This window comes from Electrophorus electricus, chromosome 4 (genome assembly GCF_041902795.1).
Source record: "Electrophorus electricus isolate QZ-2024a chromosome 4, ASM4190279v1, whole genome shotgun sequence".
NCBI classification, from domain to species: Eukaryota; Metazoa; Chordata; class Actinopteri; order Gymnotiformes; family Gymnotidae; genus Electrophorus; species Electrophorus electricus.
The window spans coordinates 31,962,501-31,982,662 of NC_137500.1; the positions used below are offsets into that span (position 1 = coordinate 31,962,501).

Sequence of the window (20,162 nt, forward strand, 5' to 3'; positions counted from 1 at the left end):
TTCCTCAGCCTCCTCCATATCAGCTCCAAACAGCATGAGCAACCCAGGATGGACTCTGCATAATAACCACAATGCAGTCAGCCCCGTTACACACAGCCCGTCAGAACCACAGTGCAGTCAGCCCTGATACACACAGCCCATCAGAGCGATAGTGCAGTCAGCCCCGTTACACACAGCCCGTCAGAACTACAGTGCAGTCACCCCGTTACACACAGCCCGTCAGAACCACAGCGCAGTCAGCCCCGTTACACACAGCCCGTCAGAACCACAATGCAGTCAGCCCTGATACACACAGCCCATCAGAGCCATTGTGCAGTCAGCCCAGTTACACACAGCCTGTCAAAACCACAGTGCAGTCAGCCCCGTTACACACAGCCCATCAGAACCACAATGTAGTCAGTCCAGTTACACACAGCCTGTCATAGTTGACACCTACACACCAACGGCTCCCTCAGTTAACAAAAACTTGTTCTTTGCTGGTTCAACCTTCTAATGGACAGTGGTAGCTCAGTGGCTGAGGTACTCTACTTGTAATTGAAAGGTTGTAGGTTCAAGCCCCACCACTGCCAGGTCGCTCCTGTTGGGTCCCTGAGCAAGACCCTTAACCCTCAAGTTGTATTAAATCATAATTGTAAGTCATTTTGGATAAAAGTGTCAGCTGAATGCCATAAACGTAATGGCACCTTGAAGGTTTATCCCCAATATTATTTCATTTTAAAATCCTTTTTGCAACAAAACAAATTTCTAAAAGTGAGATACATGACTGAGCGCATTCAGAAGAATGTGTGTAAGAGAGGGGTTGCACTTGTGTGTGTGTGTGTGTGTGTGTGTGTGTGTGTGTGTGTGTGTGTGTGTGTGTGTGTGTGTGTGTGTGTGTGTGTGTGTGTGTGTGAGCGAGGTACCTAATGAGTACTTCCCCTGGCACGTCCAGAAGCTCCCCGTCGATGTTCCAGGGGTGAGTTCCCTCAGCAGAGATGACGGGGGCACTTCTGATGTCACTGCCCTCACTCTCTGAAGTGTCGTCAGGACAACCACTCCACAAGCACGGGCGTAACCTCACAGCACGCACCGCATGTGTCTCCACAAAGGAGAAATTGAACTATGCCAAGACAGGGCATTATTTCATTACGTTAACTATCTGTCTAGCTATCTGTCAGACAGACAGACAGATAGTTCATGTGCACTCATTTTGTAAATACAATATATTAGACAGGTAGATAGACAGACAGAGGGGGTAACAAAAATTGCAGTGGTGTGCATGAGATTTCTGCTGAAATGTTGTTTTATGCAAGTTTCAAAACTTGTGCTTTGGAAACCTTGCCCCAAACCCCCCCCCAGAAATCTTTGGTATTACACTGTTATTTTACTACCTTTACATCTTTAACTACCGCATGCTACAGCTGCTCGCTGACATCTATATGCAAACAAGCATGCCATATGTCCTGTTTGGTTGGTTTGTGGGACATGGTGTAGCTTTAAACAGGCGGCTCATCCGACGTCCACAAGGGGGCACTATAGAACAGCAGGATAAGGGCCCTGCTATAGCCAGAGAACAGGGCCCTCCAGCCAGAGCCACACTGGGCCCACAGCCCATAACTCTAATGGCCCACTGCAGACAGCTCTATTATCATTGGGTTGTTGTTGTGTGGTATATTAAGAATCATTTTTCCTTTCCAAACTTAATTGGATAATATAAAGGGCTCCTCTTCACAGCCATGATGCAGGCATTAGTCCAACATAAATTTTGGCGCAAATCTTGGACTGGAGTGTGTGTGTGTGTGTGGGGGGGGGGGGGGGGGGGGGCAGGCTAAGCATTTCTTTGTCCTGTCTGTGTCTATGCAGAGATATTGTATCACTTACAATATCACCACATGTGCCTACACACATACACACACACACACACACACACACACACACACACACACTGTAGTCAATGGAGACAGAATCTCAGCCTTTCCTCTCCTTTTAAGTTGTGTATTTATAGAATGTAGGTTACCAATCTGCTCCAGATTGGCTTGCTCAGTAGAAGGCCAAGACAAGGTCTCAGGCCGGATCTGAGACAGGCTAATCGCTATTAGCCTGAAAAGTGTTTTATGGGAATCTCGCAATCAATGACTAATTTGACTTGACAGTATGCTAATTCTACTTAGGCTGGGAAGGTTGCTAACTCCATTAGCATCTGGGATTTCCTGAGCATTGGAGCTATGTGGGATAAACCAAATGTGGACTGTACCACTTTGCTGAGGTTTTTTTGTTGTTGCTATAGTTCAAAGGCACTCACCTGATTACTGGGGCTGCCGTATCTTTTCAGGTGCTTGATGAACTCTGACCTGGAAGTGTTTGCTGTGGCTATGAGCGCCATGCTGTTGTTGTTAAGTCTGGGTGAAAGACAGAAGAGTCGAGACTCAGTGTTACATGCTCGGACATATATATGCGTGTGTGTGTGTGTGTGTGTGTGTGTGTGTGTGTGTGTATATGTATGTATGTGTGTGTGTACTTACGTGCGTGTGCATGTGTGTACGTGTATGTGTGTGCGTGTGTGTGTGTACTTATGTGGGTGTGCATGTGTGTGCGTGTGTGTGTACGTGTGGGTGTGCGTGTGTGCGCATGTGTGTGTGTGTGTGTACTGTCGTGTGGAATACTCCTTTTGTTTGTGCTTTTAGTTTCAGTTTTAGTTATACACGCTTGAACTGTATAGTTAACATGCTGAACTACCTCTAATAAGCTTAAAACCTTCAGTGTCTTCTGTCTACTGTAGGACCAGTGTCCATACCGGCACCCGCCATGACGCTTTGGTACTGACACGCCCCCAACTCGGAGAGGCGGGCCTTATTAAGTTTTCCACTAGTAAATACCACATTGCGGTGGCGTTCATGTGCACTCATCTTGTAAATACGATATTTCCGACAAGACTTGAAGGCGGCATTCACTGTTCCAAGCCTGTGGACATCTGTTCACGCTGTAATCAGGTCTGCTGTGGCATGATTACCCTACTTAGGTGACTCTGACCTGAGCTGTCTGATCCAGCCACCAGGTCCGGTTTCGGATTATTGCCTGGCTTCACACACGCTCCCTCAGCACAGCACAAGGGCCCTGGAGCCTTCAGACAGCCAGACCTGGCTGGCCTACTGAGTTGCAGACCCGTTGACCCAGTCCCAGAGCTCCATCATGGCTAATGTTATTGTTGTGGTTGTTTTTGTTGTTGTTGTTGCTGTTGTTGTTGATATACCTGTAACATTCATTGGCAGACACACCTACACCATGCACTGGCAGACGCGGTCCGCTTTCTGAGCTACACCAGTCTTGTACGACCTTCTTAGGAGCACAGTATGGGAATGATTCATTATCCCCCCCAACTACCCCACTGATCACTGGTCAGTTTCTAACCTCAGAACCACTGTGGGCATGATATTATTTGGGTTGTAGGACACTGTAACCATGGCAAACACTAAGATGATAGAGCATGGTGTGCAGGGAGTATAGTGGTGACTATAGAGAGTATAGTGTGTAGGGAGTTTAGTGGTGAGTATAGTGTGTATGGAACATAGTGGTGAGTATAGAGAGTATAGTATGTAGGGAGTATAGTGGTGAGTAGTGTATAGGGAGTATAGTTGTGAGTATAGTGTGTAGGGAGTATGGTGGTGAGTGTAGTGCATAGGGAGTATAGTGCAAGTATCGTGTGTAGGGAGTATAGTGGTGAGCATAGTGTGCAGGGAGCATAGTGGTGAGCATAGTGTGTAGGGAGTATAGTAGTGAGTATACTGAATAAAGTGTGTAGGGAGTATAGTGATTATAGTGTGTAGGGAGTATAGTGAGTATAGTGTGTATGGAATATGGTGGTGAGCGTAGTGCATAGGGAGACTAGAGGGGGTACAGTGAGTATAGTGTGTATGGAGTATAATGGGAGAATAGTGTGCAGGGAGTATAGTGGGAATATAGTGTGTAGGGAGTACAGTGGGAGTATAGTGTGTAGGGAGTATAGTCTGTGTATTCGAGAGTTCTGACCTGGTGAAGGGAGCCAGGCCTCTCGGGGCCACCGAGCACAGACATGGGATAGACATGACACTAACACTGAGGTAGAGACCTCGCCGGGTCTGCCACTGACTATCCTCTCCTGTGGAGAGAGAGAGAGAGAGAGAGAGAGAGAGAACTGTACTGACAGATAGAAGGGGAAACCATCACTCAACATTACTCACAAATACTACACTTCAGTATTACTAAACCACACCCCTCACTAATACTACCCCACACCCCTTACTAATACTACCCCAAACCCTTCACTAATACTACCCCACATTCCCACTAATACTACACCACACCCCCACTAATACTACCCCACACCCCTCATTAATACTAAACCACACCCCTCACTAATACCATGCCACACCCACACTAATACTACCCCACACCCCTCACTAATACTACCCAACACCCTCCACTAATACTACCCCACACTCTCACTAATACTACCCCACACCCACACTAATACTACCCCACACCCCTCACTAATACTACCCCACACCCTCCACTAATACTACCCCACACTCCCACTAATACTACCCCACACCCACACTAATACTACCCCACACCCCTCACTAATACTACCCCACACCCCTCACTAATACTACCCCACAACACTCATTAATACTCATCACTTATACTAAAGCACACAAAGATTATTCAGTATAAGCCGCACTCACCACCTTCACTTAGATCAGCCTCCTCTTCAGCGCTGTTCAAACACAGAGTACAGGAGCTGAGCGTACAACACTCACACGGGTATCTATACAGTAACACACGCGATAAACACACACCAGTGCGTATCTGACTGGGCTGTGCTTTCTGTGCTTGTGTCTGTGTGAAGCAGCCGTCTGCCTGCTCTCTGCTGCTGGGTGACCTTCAACGGTTCCAGCGTTCTGATTCAGTCCAGTGGCCAATTAAACAGGGGGAGGTTTGTTTAAAATCAAATTTAAATAATTGCGGTACAGACTTGGAGCGGGAAAGCAGGCGGGGAGAATGGAGGTGTAACCCACTCGCTCTGAGCCGCAGATCTTCCGCTGCTGGGTACAAAGGAGAACTCACACGCTTCAGGTCTTCATAGTTATCGTCCGAGGACAGAGAGAGAGAGAGAGAGAGAGAGAGAGAGAGAGAGAGAGAGAGAGAGAAGAAACATTTGAGATTTCGATGCTGTGGTGAGAAGAAAGGTGCTGGATTTCTCTACACTGGAGCCCATGTATGGCAAGACACACTCCGCACACACTGACTATAGCGTAGACTGAGCAAGCCTCTCCGTACTCCCCAGTTTCTCTCACCACACACACACACACAAGCAGAGCCAGTGGGCACTGCTGCCCAGAGGGGGGGGGGGGGGGAGAGAAGAGATATGGCAAGAAATATAGAAGGATAAAGGAAGAAACGGCTACAAAGAGGCACAGAGACTGCAAAGATGCGGTCAGAAAACGTCTTTGTGTGTGAGACAGAGCGAGAGATGTCCTTGCTTACTTGAGGCTGGCCAGTGTTTTAAGGAGCGCAAAGTCACGGCGCTGGCTGGGCGGCATCCAGCGGTGTGTGCCGGCCAGCGCCAGCGTGCGCCCGCCAAACCCAAACATGGCGGAGAAAGCGAAGCGCAGCTGCCTGCCCTCACAGCTGATGCTGCACACGTCCACGGCCTGCCTGTGCCCTGTGCACAGAGACACAGCGCCACTCAGAGCACACGGACGCGCATGCAGGAACCATCACACAGAATCCTCAACCCGAAGAAACGCGCAGAAATCACACAGAAGTAGTGTGGTCCGAGCAAATGACCACGCAGACCCAAAACGTGTAACGTACATGTTTAGTCCTTCCTAACATCACTACTGTTGGCTGGATAAATGTGCACAAACATACAAAACACACAAATATACTTGTTTGTGTGTGTGTGTGTGTGTGTGTGTGTGTGTGTGTGTGTGTGTAATAAATCTAGTGGGCCATTGGCTGCATCCTGGTCCAATCCTCTCAGCTATTGCCATTCCTGACCCTCTTCTTGGGCCAGCCCCTCAATACAGTTCCCCCTCCCTGCTCATGAATTATTCATCAGCTCATTCAAAATCCCGCCAGTTGGCCTTATTCACATGCGTAAATATTGCTTAATTAGAAATGAACAAGCCCTCTATTGGCCCCCGTAAACAGGAATCATGCCTCCCTTCGTGTCAGGTGCGCCGCATGCTGTCTGTGGTTTTGTTTAGCTCCCTGTTTCCTTACAGCAAAAAGACCAGACATTTTAAGACACACACACACACACACACACACGCGTGCGCGCACCCACACACACTCACACACACACACACACACACACACACACACACACACAAAGGCACTGCTGGTCTTTCGGTTTCATAGCAGACTGTTGAAGTGTCGTCTGCGGTATATCAGCCTTGCCAGTTGACCGTTCTCAGCACACGCTGAAGACACCTCTCCTCACCGAAAATGCCCAGACTTGCGGAGGCTGCCAATCTCAATTAGCATCGACACACGAACACCCGGCACCCACTCCTACCGCCCCTCTGCCTCCCGGAGGTCAGCGGCGACGAGCTACACCACCATATGGAGCGGTGCGCTGGCCTGAAGAGTTAATAATGGGATATACTCTCCGGCGAACACAGGGGCTGAGTCAGGTTAATCACTCAGGGCTCCAGCCTTGCGGGTGTCGGCCAGGCTGAGAGGGGCACGGGGTCCGAACCCTGCTCACGTCTGGAGCTGAAAGGAAAAGGACGATCTCCGAACGCGCATACGTACAGTCTCGGTTGTTAATAAATTACAGCTCCACTCTGACCCCTCAACAACAGATATTGTTGTCATCGAGACGTCAGCACATAAGCAAACACTATCAGACATATTTGCCGAGGACCAAGGTGAACACAGCCACATCAGACACAGAGCTGTGGTAATGCAGGGGTCCCACCAGCTTACTTAATTCTACTGAGCATTTATTATAGATCTTAATTCTACTGTGAAGCCACAGTCCTGAGATCATCCTTTTTATGAGGATGCAAGCCTAGATGTGTGTGTGTGGGTGTGTGTGTGTGTGTAATCCCCTGACACAAGCCAAATCCGCTTGTCTGTCATGCTAAGCCCAGGAGAGATCGCAAAGGCAACACAATGGACCAGACACATCAGTGCTAACTTCACAAAAAACACCTGACAGACACACACACACACACACACACACACACACAAGCCTGCTCTCTAAGAAGACACGGGCCTCAGCCAAAACATGGCCTGGCCAAAAGACCTTACAACACACAACCACATAGCACAGACACGCCAGATCTACAAGAACAGAAGTGAGTGACTGACAACAAGGCAACCCCCCCCCACACACATACACACACACACACTCTCTCTCTCTCTCTCTCTCTCTCTCTCTCTCTCTCTCTCTCTCTCTCTCTCGGGATCGACTCTTGTTACATGGGAGCTGTTAAACAGCATCTCTGGTGCTGAAGAGACACACTGGAACGATACCCCCCCCCGGCCTTCACTCCCAGCTTGCTAACTCTAATTAAACAGCGGATCACGGGGACCACGCCACAACAAGAGAGAGAGAGACCAAGAAACCGAGAGGTAGAGAAAAGACAGAGCTTAGGACTAACAGTGGGAACACAGCCCCTGCACACACACACAACTCAGTGGAATTGGAAAGTAAATAGGAATCCCATTTACATATTAATATAGTGTAGATCTTTGCTCCATTAATCCCCTCCCCAGCTCCTATGGGCCTGGGTGTGTCTTTAATCGCACACATGCATGGGACTAAGGGTGAGATACGCACACACACACACACACACACACACACACACACACACACACACTGAGACAGCGGGTAGAGTGAGAGAGGCGCACCTACCCAGGATGATGTGCAGAGCTGCGGTTACAGGATGACGGAGACCATGGACAGAGCAGGCCACAACGTCTGTGGAACCTACAGAGAGAGTACAGCGCTGTATATCTGCACTTACAGGGCCACACACAGGTCCACATCGCAAACCCAGTGTTTTTGTGTGTGTGTGTGTGTGTGTGTGTGTGTGTGTGTGTGTGTGTGTGTGTGTGTGTCACACACCTCAGACTTTCCCTCAGATTTCCTTTTTCTCAGTGAAACATCTTGCACGTCCCAATAAAAAAAGTTAATGATTAGGAGATTATCACTCTAAATCAGAGGGCCTTCATCAGAGTTGCTATCAGCCAGTGTGTGTGTAGTAGGTTTGTCTTCACTGACAGGGAGCAGAGGAACAGGTGTGTGTGTGTTTGGTCACTGAGAGAGGACCCCTCTGCCCACGTCAGGTGACGAGACTATCTGGGGTGCGTGTTTGTTCAGATTAACAAGGAATGAAAACACACGTCTGAAGAGGCCAGCAGAGTCTGGGCTTCACACATCAAACCACTCAGATCTGACCAGGACACTGGGCCCCACACACACACACACACACACCCTCACACTCAAGCACAACAACACATGGCCCTCAGCCAGAGCCTATACACTCACACTTACATGCTGAACAAGAACATTACCCACACACAAGGGTCTCTTCCAGGCATATGGTGCTGAACACACACACAGACATACACACACACACACACACACACACACAAAATCTTTCACACACACTTACACACACACAGGCAGTGCTTCCTGGCCTCTATGGGTGTTTCCATATGTCATGGTAGTTTGAGTCAAAGGCTGTTTTCTGACTTGATGACTGATCTACAGACAAATGAGGTCTTAAACCAAATCCAGAGGAGCAACAACCCCAAATTCAGCAGCTTTCCAAAAATCTACTCCTCTCTTAAACATGAAAACACGAGGACTTACACAAGCACACGCTTGCGAGCAACTGAACCGCAACACCCGGTCTGCTCCTGCAGCCGTGAAGCAGATTTAGCACCCGCTCGGTGAACTCAGTGGCCCTTGCGTTCCGAAATCATCGTATAAACACTAAAATGGTCATTTTTGCAATGGTATCATTACTCTCTGCAACATTACTGGTTAAGCTCCAGTTGAGAGTCATTCCCGGGCTCGTGACAGTGGGGAAACAAACTCCGGCTGCTTTATTATGGGCTGTTCAACGTTTATTGTTCTGTGCCACTTTCACAATCACGCAGCACATTAATATTTTAGCATTTCATTATTTAATACCCATATTTCATCACAGTCGCCTGTCCATGTTTGTGTCAACATCCACAATGGCTTCCACATATCCATATATTAGTCCACACCCTTCCAGAGGAATGCCGTGACGGATAGCACGGTCTGACACAAGAGGATGGGGGGTGGGGGGTGAGGGGGGTTGAAAATGAAACTGGGAAGGGGGGCGAGGGGGGGGGTGCAGAGAAAAAAAATGTCCTTGGAAGTGCGAGCACTTCTGCAGAACAATTAACTTAATTAAGCAGACAGCATGAATATTCATAAGGCTGTTAATGTCTCCCGCAGCCAGGCAGATGAATGCGAGGCGATGACTCGCTGCTCAAGCATGTCTTAGAGCCTCGTCAAAGCCACGCCAACATTTGGGTTCTTTGCCTGGAATATCAAAGAAATTAACAGTCCCACAGAAACCCTTAAGACCGAGCAAATTAATTAGAAGCCCACGATTTATACGTTATAGGATCCGTACGGAACAGCATATAGCACAGGGCATCAGAGAGAAAGGCCCTAATTGGTCTGCGATGGGCGTCATGCAGCTAGCGTGGTGTACATAATGTATTTTTGCCATGGTCCTCGCACAATCTCCACTCGGTTATATGAGAGGATTATGTTCGATTTGTATATTATAGTCTGTAAACCCGGCGCTTTATTAGCTAATGAAATTCTCTGGTATGAATCAAGCATTGATTGGCAGGGCTGCAAAAGGCACAAACAAAGCTGGTAACCTGGTGAGTTCAGCTGCTTGTGTAAATCTGAGGCACATGAGGTGACCAGTGGACCGCCCTGGGGCCAGTGGCCTTGTTCTGAACGCCATGCTCTGGAACTGTGCGTTTCAGAAGCTGCAACAAAGAGCCATCTCAAATCAATCTTCCCCTGGAAAGGATCTGGGCTTGAAATGTAAAAAGATTTAAACCTCTGTGTGTGGGGGGGAAGGGGTGTGTGTGTGCGTGTGCGCGTGTGGTGAGTGTGTGTGTATGTGCGTGTGTCTGTGTGTGTGTGTATTTGTGTGTGTGTATGTGCGTGTGTGCGCGCGTGTGTGTGTGTGTGTGTGTGTGTGTGTGTGTGTGTGTGTGTGTGTGTGTGTGTGTGTGTGTGTGTGTGTGTGCGCACACGAGAGGGTGTCTTTTCCCTCCTACATGTGTGGACAGGAAAGTGTTTGCAAATACTCCCATGAGACTGGACGCTAATGAAGAGAAAGAGTGACCTCAGCGCGGCGGCGTTCCAGCGGCCGCGGGGGCTGGAGGGTTTCCATCGCCCCGGACAACAGCACACCACTCCACACCACTCCACTCCGCTCCACTGCGGCTCAAATGATAAGTGAAGGTCAATCTCTTGGCCCAGTAAAGCAGGGCTGACTGTCTTCCCACTTCCTGACAATCCCCTGTCCCCCCCCCCCCCACACACACACACACACACACACACACACACACTGCAGGAGCTATGGGCTGGTCACTTCAAACTCTGCCATAGCCAAAAACACAACAACAGCGACAAAAGACTCAGTGTGTGTGTGTGCGCGCGTGTGCATGCATGTGAATGTATGTGCTTGTTTTGCATGTATGTGTGCATGTGTGTGTGATAGTGTGTGAACGTGTATGTATGTGCTTGTTTGCAGGCATGTACGTAAGTGTGTGTGTGTGTGTGTATGATCTGTTCTGCTGGCTCTCATGCCAGGAGCCTCAGAACCCAATCAGACTAAATCACTGTGACAGGGAGCGACGTGGAGGTGCCGGCCGTTGCTGGGGGTTCTGGATATTTGTTTCTGGCTGGAGGTATCTGAAGTCATGAGTGAATCTACACACCAGAAAGACAATCAGTCATGTACATTACAGCAGAACAGTGCTGGAAACACTAAACCAGCTATACCAGTGCTATGCAAATCTGGACCTCATATCCACATCCTGTTCTGGATTTTGTAATCCCTTGTAATTGATTCAGTGATTAATCTACATATTTGGCATTTAGCTGAGAGCCCTTATCTAAAAATTATGACTGAATACAATTCATACAACTGAGGGATGCTTAGCTGTGGGTGGGGCTTAAACTGGAAACCTTCTGATTACTAGTCAAGTACCTTAACCACTGAGGTACAACTAGTCTACACTGTTTCACCTGATCACTGTTAGAAACACTAGACCAGGGCTAGAAACACCAGACCAGTGTCAGAAACACCACACCAGTGTCAGAAACACTACACCAGTGCTAGAAATACCAGACCAGTGTCAGAAATACTACACCAGTACTAGAAACACAAGACCAGTGTCAGAAACATTATACCTGTGCTAGAAACACCAGACCAGTTTCAGAAACACTACACCAGTACTAGTAACACCAGACCAGTGACAGAAACACCAGACCAGTGATAGAAACACTACACCAGTGTTAGAAACACTACACCAGTGCTAGAAACATGAAACTAGTGTTAGAAACAACAGACCAGTGTCAGAAACATGACACTAGTGCTAGAAACAACAGACCAGTGTCAGAAACACCAGCCCAGTGCTAAAAACATGACACCAGTATCAGAAGCACTACACCAGTGCTAGAAACACTACACCATTAACAGAAACACTACACCAGTGTTGGAAACACTACACCATTTTCAGAAACACCACACCAATGTCAGAAACACCACACAAGTGTCTACACCAGTGCTAGAAACATGACACCAGTGCTAGAAACAACAGACCAGTGTCAGAAACACTACACCCATGTCAGAAACACCAGACCAGTTTCAGAAACACCAGTCCAGTGCTAGAAACATGACACCAGTGCTAGAAACACTACTGAGGGATGCTTAGCTGTGGGTGGGGCTTAAACTGGAAACCTTCTGTTTACTAGTCAAGTACCTTAACCACTGAGGTACAACTAGTCTACACTGTTTCACCTGATCACTTTTAGAAACACTAGACCAGTGCTAGAAACACCAGACCAGTGCCAGAAGCACCAGACCATTGTCAGAAACACTACACCATTGTCAGAAACACCACACCAGTGTCAGAAACACTATACTATTGTGAGAAACACTACACAGGTGTCAGAAACACCACACCAGTGTTAGAAACACTACACCAGTGTCAGAAACACCACATCAGTGTTAGAAACACAAGACCAGTGTTAGAAACACTACACCATTGTCAGACACACTACACCAGTGTTAGAAACACCACACCAGTGTCTGAAAGACTACACTATTGTCAGAAACACTACACCAGTGTTAGAAACATTACACCATTGTCAGAAACACCAGACCATTGTCAGAAACACCACACCAGTGTAAGAAACACTATACTATTGTGAGAAACACTACACAGGTGTCAGAAACACCACACCAGTGTTAGAAACACTACACCAGTGTCAGAAACACCACATCAGTGTTAGAAACACCAGACCAGTGCCAGAAGCACCAGACCATTGTCAGAAACACCACACCAGTGTCAGAAACACTATACTATTGTGAGAAACACTACACAGGTGTCAGAAACACCACACCAGTGTTAGAAACACTACACCAGTGTCAGAAACACCACACCAGTGTTAGAAACACCAGACCATTGTCAGAAACACCAGACTATTGTCAGAAACACTACACCAGTGTCAGAAACACTACACTATTGTCAGAAACACCACACCAGTGTCAGAAACACCACACCAGTGTCAGGAACACTACACTATTGTCAGAAACACCACACCAGTGTCAGAAACACCACACCAGTGTCAGAAACACCAAACCGGTGCTGTAATCTTGTGTTCAGCAATTAAAAGTAGAGAAATCTGTACTTTTCAACTCTTATGTCAGGACTCAATCACCTAGCTATACAACCACACACATGAACACACACCCACACGTATGCCCACACACACTTTTAAGAGCATAGGGAACTGAGTGTGGGGACTGTTCTGGGAACAGCTGCTGGAGAGAGAGAGAGAGAGAGAGAGAGAGAGAGAGAGGCACCACCCAGGCCCCTCACCTGCTGGGATTACACCCAGAGGAAGTGATGCTTGGACAGGCATGAAGATGGAGTCTGTGTCCCTCCCAGCGTCCATCTGGGCCCGAAGCAGCAGGCCGTGGGCTACCTCAGCCACTGAGCCATCTCCTCCTACACACACCACCCTGAGGGGGATAGAGAGAGAGAGAGAGAGAGAGAGAGAGAGCAAAAATAAAGGAGGACACACGACAGAGTGCGGATGAGAGAAGAGACAACATATAATCACAATCAGGTTGTGGTTTACAACCACAAGTATATATATATATGAGACATTATACAATGAATATAGTATGTCCTTTAATGTACTAATTTAGCATCATTTTATCAGGAATATCTTTGTTTATTTTAAATAAAGCATGGATGTTTCCTTCCGTGTGACGCTTAAACATGAATAAAATGATCAGAGGACTCCATCTGGGTCACTGGACACGATCTTCACCACGACCTGCGCTGAGCGGCGGACCGGGGGACGGGTGTGTGTGGCGTGAGACGAACGCTTTAACGGGGAAATGTCCTCAGAACGGGAGGGCGGGAACGCCGCATATCTGCAGCGAAATAAATCATTAAGAGACTGAGGCTGTTAATCTGCTCTTAAGAACATTACTCAGAAACGAACAGACCCTGGTAAACACCAGCACGCTGATTTCAGAAAGGGCTTTTTAGCAATACCCTCCCCCGTCTCTCCTGTGTCCCTGTCTCTGTATCCTTCACGTCTGTCCCACAGCCGCAGAGAGCTGCGGGTCTTCAATCCGGCTGGGCTGTCAGATCTGGTCCTTGTGGGACACGCCTGCAGAGCTCGGTGTTTTCTCACCTGATTCCACTGTTGACATAAGGACAGCAATTCACCTGCGGCTTTTTGGAAACCGGACGGCTAAATGTACACAGTTTAATCAACTCAGAGCAGTACTAGTGCACCTTGTGATGGGGGTTTAGGGGACGGAGTGCTGCCTACCGACTGGCCAGCTGGGTGGATGTGGCTTATCTGGAGGCCCCTCTGTTTACTCAGAGCCCAGCTGAGGACAGCAGCAAGGCGCTGAGATCAACCAGGTCTCAACTGTTTGCTCCAGAACCCTGTACGGGTCGCCTCAGAACCCTGTACGGGTCGCCTCAGAACCCTGTACGGGCTGAGTGAACGCTGATTTGGCATCTTCGTGATCTGAGACACGTCTTGCTCTTACTGGCCTTTAAGAACCAGAAAATTCAGGAACATAAATGCGTGTTATTATTATTAAACATGGGTTCTCATAGCTGGTCTCATGGGACAAACCTGTCATTTGCAAACTAGACCCCGACACCCAAACACCACCCCGCTCCCCACCCCCCACAACCCCCCGTGAGGCCAGAACAGCTACACGGCTACAGCGCGAGCACTGGAGTCTGAGGTGCTGATAATTACCAGCTTTGTGTGGGAACAATGAGTGCAGTCATGCCAGCAGCAATACCTTTTAAACCATACACACACACACACACACACACACACAGACATGCAATTACAGACTGCACTCTGTGTGTGTGTGTCTTGCACTCCAGGACCTTGCGAGAAATGTATCCAAAATAGCACAGTTCCATTAAAATGGGTGGAACAGTTAGATTGCTGAAGTAATTAATGAGTTATGACCTATTAATGAAAAATGTGTGATATTACCTTTTCAAACTTAATTCTTTTGAGGTTAATTAACCAAGAAGAAGCAGAGATTTGTGTGTGGGGGTGTGGGTGGGTTGGGTGTGGCTATCAGTACAAAACATTTCCTGTCTGAACAGAGGCTGAGAAGAGACTTTTTTTCTTCGAGCTCTTAGCGACAGGATGACAGAATCATTTTCCCCATTTACTACAACACCTCGGATAACTGCAGCCGCACTTCACATTGTGTCGTGTTCACACACTGCAGCGAATAGTCAAATCCTCAGCAGGCTCTACTGTGACAAAACAGAGCACTAGCCACCAGAGTCAGGAACAGCCAAACAGAGAGAACAGCTAGCCAAACAGCTGAGGAGAGAGAACAGCCACCCGAAACAGCCAAATAGAGAGAACAGCCACCTGAACAGCTGAAGAGAGAGAACAGCCACCTGAACAGAAGAACGGGCGCGGGGAAGGACTCTTGTTGCAGACAACCAACCACAGACGCTCAGCCACAGACAGGCCCACAGGAGAACCAGATGCTGCAAGAGACGCTGCAGGACAGCAAGACACTGCAACAGACGATGCATGAAACTGCAGGACACTGCTGATGGCACTTTTTAGCTGCTTGAGATTATCCTTCCTCACAGAGGTGGGGGCGGGAGGTTCTTCCCTGATTAAGGAGCTCAGGTATTCTGCTCCAACTTACAGACTGATTTGTCATGCAAGCAGAAAATGAAGTTTAGTCACAACAGTGTCAGAGCAGCAGATCTGCAAAGCAGGTTTACGGATTCAGTGAGAACACCTATGAATACAAATAATACAAATAATGCACTTCTAGACGATCTACCAGTCTTCAAATTACACGTGGTTTGTCCGTTTAACCTGCTGTGCTAACCCTAGTTTGTGTAGAAGGATGACGTCTCATTGAACACACTGTAAGAGGATGAGGAGACAGGGAGGAAGAGCGGGAGGGGGCTGCTCATGAGCGAGCTCTACAATAGATGTCCTGGGCTACAATGGTACAGGGTAACCATGGACACCAGTACATCCTAACACACACACACACACACACACACACACACACACACACAGTAGATCTGCCCTAAGATATAACCAATTACCGCTGATTCGGTGTGATTTTGTCAGGCCAATTCCAGTACACTGCGCTCTTTTTTTGGCCCTTTGTCTCTCACGGGAACTGCATACTGGGATTTTAATCACAAAGCAGGGCGCCAGACTTAGCACCCCGCCCCACCTCCACCTCCACCCCCACCCAGTGGATGGGGCTGTAGCGCACTGGCACGCTAAACCGCTCGCTACGATCAGCTAGCGGAGGGGAGACATGCCTGGGGCTGACCGGACGAGCCGTGCTTCATCACTGATCCCAGAACAGGTGCGCCGCCCGCAGCACAAGCCCAGGTGAGGCCTGACGTAGCGACGAGCGTGGTGCCTGATCACCGCATTATCGCTCACTCCGGAAAAACCCCGCCTCACTCCGGAAAAACCCCGCCTCAGTCCGGAAAAACCCCGCCTCAGTCCGGAAAAACCCCGCCTCACTCCGGAAAAACCCCGCTTCAGTCCGGGTCCTGCTCTATCTCTCCACCCCTTTCCGCGTTCTGAACTTCTTTATCTCTCTCTCACTCTCTCTCTCTCTCTCTCTCTCTCTCTCTCTCTTTAACACTGCTTTACTGATGAGGGCTAAATGCTACCCCAGGAAAGGCAGGACAGAGCTGAGTGAGACCCAGGACAGCGACAGGATTCCTCGTCTGGCTTTCACTCAGTGCCAATCGTGCTCACATTGGTGAGATAAAAAATAGATGTCTCTGTTTAACTAGCATCTCTGATCCACTGTGACGTACGCCACATGCGCCATGCACAGCACACACGAGAGACAGAGACACAGAGGGAGACAGAGAGAAACAGATACAGAGAAAACGGAGAGAAAGTAAAAGAAAGGAAGCCAGAGACAGACAAGGAAAGAGAGAAACCGAAAAAGAACGTGACATAAAAGAGACAGAAAAGGGGATACAAATAGAGCGCAAGGAAAGGAAAGAAAGAAAGAGAGAAAGAAATGAAGTCAGCAAGAATGTAGTGAGAGATGCGGAGACGTAAAGGAGCGGAGAGGGGAGAGAAAGAGAGGGACCCAGAACCCACAAAACCTGCTTCTGAGATCCTGCAGCCTGCTAGCCAGGCTGAGCGGGTCTCTAGGGGAGGGGCACGTACCCGTCGTAGTCGTCCAGGCTGCGTTCCGTCAGGATGGACAGCGCGTGACCTCGTCCCTCTGTGACTGCGGTGGAAAGATCAAGAGTGAAGAGGTAAATGCACAGCTAGGCCTGTAGAGGGCGCTGTAGAGGGGTTACGCCTGCAGCCCAGCGTACAGTGCTCCACGTACACCAGCATGCTGCCTGCACTTCTAAGCACACACACGGTGACGTGGTGGGGACCAGTAGTGCTGCATCACTGCTCTGAGGGCGCGGGGCTGTCGTCGTGGACATGGAGCCTCCAGCACAGGATCTGTGCACCATCCTACAGGGCACGGCGATGTGGAGGGTGCCCAGTGTGCTCAGTGTGCCAGCCTCTCCAGAGAGACGTCCGACGGGTCGGCTTGACGACGAGAGTGGCCCGTGTCCCTACGCGCTCTCCAGAAAATGCCAGCGAACGCGGGGGAGTGGGGTTGGCACGCTACAGATGGCACACATGCTCTCCGCTCATGCCCCACTTACTGTTTTCTGGGGCACCCCTGGCACAAAGCGGGTGCTAGCTGTGCTCACGTGCCACTGGGCACCACTGCCCTGCAGATCCAACATGGGCACGTGGAGGTTTTTTAAGTGGGAGCATGGACACTGCACACACACACTCTCTACAAACACACACATCTAACAGCTATTTAACCTGCACACAGAAGCATGCTGCCAGTCAGATGAACAGGAGAATATCTTTGATTACATTTATTCAGAACTTTTTTATTTAGATAAAAGCTTTGTGTTGTTATTATAATCACATTTTTACTGCTTCCTAAAGTTATAAAATGAAATCTAGTTATTCATAAGCATCCCCGAGTGGTGACATTACACAGGTCACTATACTGTCATTAAAGTCCAACTGCAATGCTACTACAGAGCCTTTAGGGGGAGTGCTCGCAAATCAAAATAAACAAGAGACAACACTCTAGCCTTCAGCGCACCATGGCCTTTGGTGCTGACCTCGCTCGTGAGAATCACAGCCCAGATACAGGGATCTTCCCCTGATATCACCAGTACTGCCAACCTGAATTTAACGTGCAGATGTGTAAAGAAGGGACTGTTGGACAGAAAAGAAGTGAAAATCTCACCCTGAGGTCATTTCAGTAGTGACCTTTAGCCTTTAGTTCCGTACTGAATGAGAGGGCGAAATGATAGTGTTTACACCCTAAAACCAACATTCAATCACATTCTGAACTGAGCCAGCACATAGTTCACTTCCAAAAGTGCATTTTATGCTCGACAACCAGCTGTAAACCAGACGTTCACAGGGAAAGGACACAAAGAAATCCGGAATAATAACCACCGTGACCTTTTGCATGTGCACCTCTGCGTGTGCCCCCCTGCGTGTGCTTCCCCATGGAGGTTTTTTAAGTGGCAGTATGGGCATGTGTGCCTCCGGCGTGGGCATCCCTGCGTGTTCATCCCTGCGTGTTCTCCTGCGCGTGCATCCCTGCGTGTTCTTTTGCGTGTGCCTCCCGCGTGTGCCTCCCGCGTGTGCCTCCTCGCCTTAATCACGTCGGTTGCTAATTCCATCACCGCTCCACTAAGTACTGCACGGCTGCCATCTCTGGCTGTGCCAGCATGACGAGATCTTTCATTTCTATTACGGTAAAGCGTCTTTTAATGGTTCCATCCACAGCCAAACAGACGCTGCCCCCACGAGACCCCCGTCACAAAGCCGATTGTATTACTGCTCAAATGGCTTCTGGAGTCAGGTAGCCACATTCATTAGAGCACAGATTGTGGAATCCACTTCTCAGTAGTAAAGGGGTGTCTGGTGTGGGGGTGTGGGGTGTGTGTGTGTACGTGTGTGCGCATGTGTGTATATTATGCATGTGTATGCATTTTGTTGGTATGCTGTGTTGAGACAGACCTCTGTGTGTGTCTGTGTGTGTGCATGTGGAGGGTGCACTGAGGAGAGGCCAGCGTTGCACCGTGTCAGAACAGATGGGTTCAGCTCCGCCCCCCGGGTTGGGTTACTGACGAAGGACATACACTTCTCCTGTTATTATGTGTGTGAGGCAGATTTAAAACCATCCACAGCAGACAGCTACAGCTGCCGCTTCTAGGGCCACACACACACGCGCGCACGCGCGCACACACATAAACAAATACACCCTTCACACAGTTTATGCTATAACTTGCGTGTCTCTTGTGAAGTGCTCTTATAAATGTACGTATCATTAAATCCGAGTATTAAAAGGCTCCAGAGTTCTTTAATGTTCAGTAATGATAGGGGAAACATGCAGATGAGACTGGACTGAGAATCAGGGGGTGTGTTTATACCTGAGAACACACATGGGCCGCTATGCACAGACATACCAACACAGCCGCATCGGCAGACACACACACGCACACGCACACACACACGCACACGCACACACACACGCACACACACACACACACACGCACGCACACACACGCACACAGGCCACATACGACATACTTCTGTTCAGTTATCATAAAGGAGAATGTGTCCACATGCCTAAAGCGAGTCTGGAGTGTGCGGCATCCTTTATAGAGGCTAATGCCAAAGAGGGAGGAAGACTCCGGCTCCACTGGGCCTTCAGGTGTCAGAACTTTTACACAGTTCCTACTTCTTGGTTCCTGATGGTTTCCTGCACCTTTAAACTGTTCTTAACTGACTTTAATGTCATTGTGCTCAGGTTGTTTTTTTGCTGGGTTCATGTTCTTGTAAGCTTGGCTCATGATTGTCCACGTGGCACTCATTTTTAGCTTTGTTTATGATTGATTAATTTATGCTAATTAATTTTGTTTATTCATTTATGTTTATAAATTTATATTTGTTAATTACAAAAAGCAAATAAATTCTGGCAAAAAGATAAAAAGGAAAATGAAAAAGGAATCTTGAGATGTAGATGTAGTGTTGCGGGACGTGTGAATCTGCTGAAATATTTCTACATTCATCTGGTGACTGGTTTGAACTGGTTTGATTGTATGTTTAAAAGCTTTCTTCAGCGTTCTGAGGTGTTTTGGTGGTTCGTATGTATACAGTATATAATGAATTCGACAACAGCAGAATATCTTCAGATGTTGAACTGACCCTCACGTCATTCTGCCGCATAAAATATTGATTCACTTGAGAAACAGCTAATGGCATGGATTGTGTG

The 20,162-nt window shown here is 48.4% G+C and overlaps 1 protein-coding gene across 2 annotated transcripts in view; it reads right to left on the reverse strand.

Moving 5' to 3' along the window:
• Positions 1-20,162, reverse strand: part of cerkl (CERK like autophagy regulator) — a 47,060-nt gene that overhangs the window by 5,052 nt on the left and 21,846 nt on the right. Inside the window, exons 4-13 of one of the 2 annotated variants that reach the window (XM_027022290.3) lie at positions 17,012-17,075; positions 13,150-13,292; positions 7,886-7,960; positions 5,503-5,680; positions 5,034-5,093; positions 4,701-4,732; positions 4,006-4,114; positions 2,282-2,378; positions 903-1,099; positions 1-55 (exon numbers count right to left, since the gene is read on the reverse strand). The exon at positions 1-55 is cut by the window's left edge and continues 390 nt beyond it. In XM_027022290.3, coding sequence (XP_026878091.2) covers positions 1-55; positions 903-1,099; positions 2,282-2,378; positions 4,006-4,114; positions 4,701-4,732; positions 5,034-5,093; positions 5,503-5,680; positions 7,886-7,960; positions 13,150-13,292; positions 17,012-17,075 — 1,010 coding nt within the window. The remainder of the gene's footprint in view (positions 56-902; positions 1,100-2,281; positions 2,379-4,005; positions 4,115-4,700; positions 4,733-5,033; positions 5,094-5,502; positions 5,681-7,885; positions 7,961-13,149; positions 13,293-17,011; positions 17,076-20,162) is intronic. The other variant, XM_027022298.3, reaches the window with a different exon arrangement.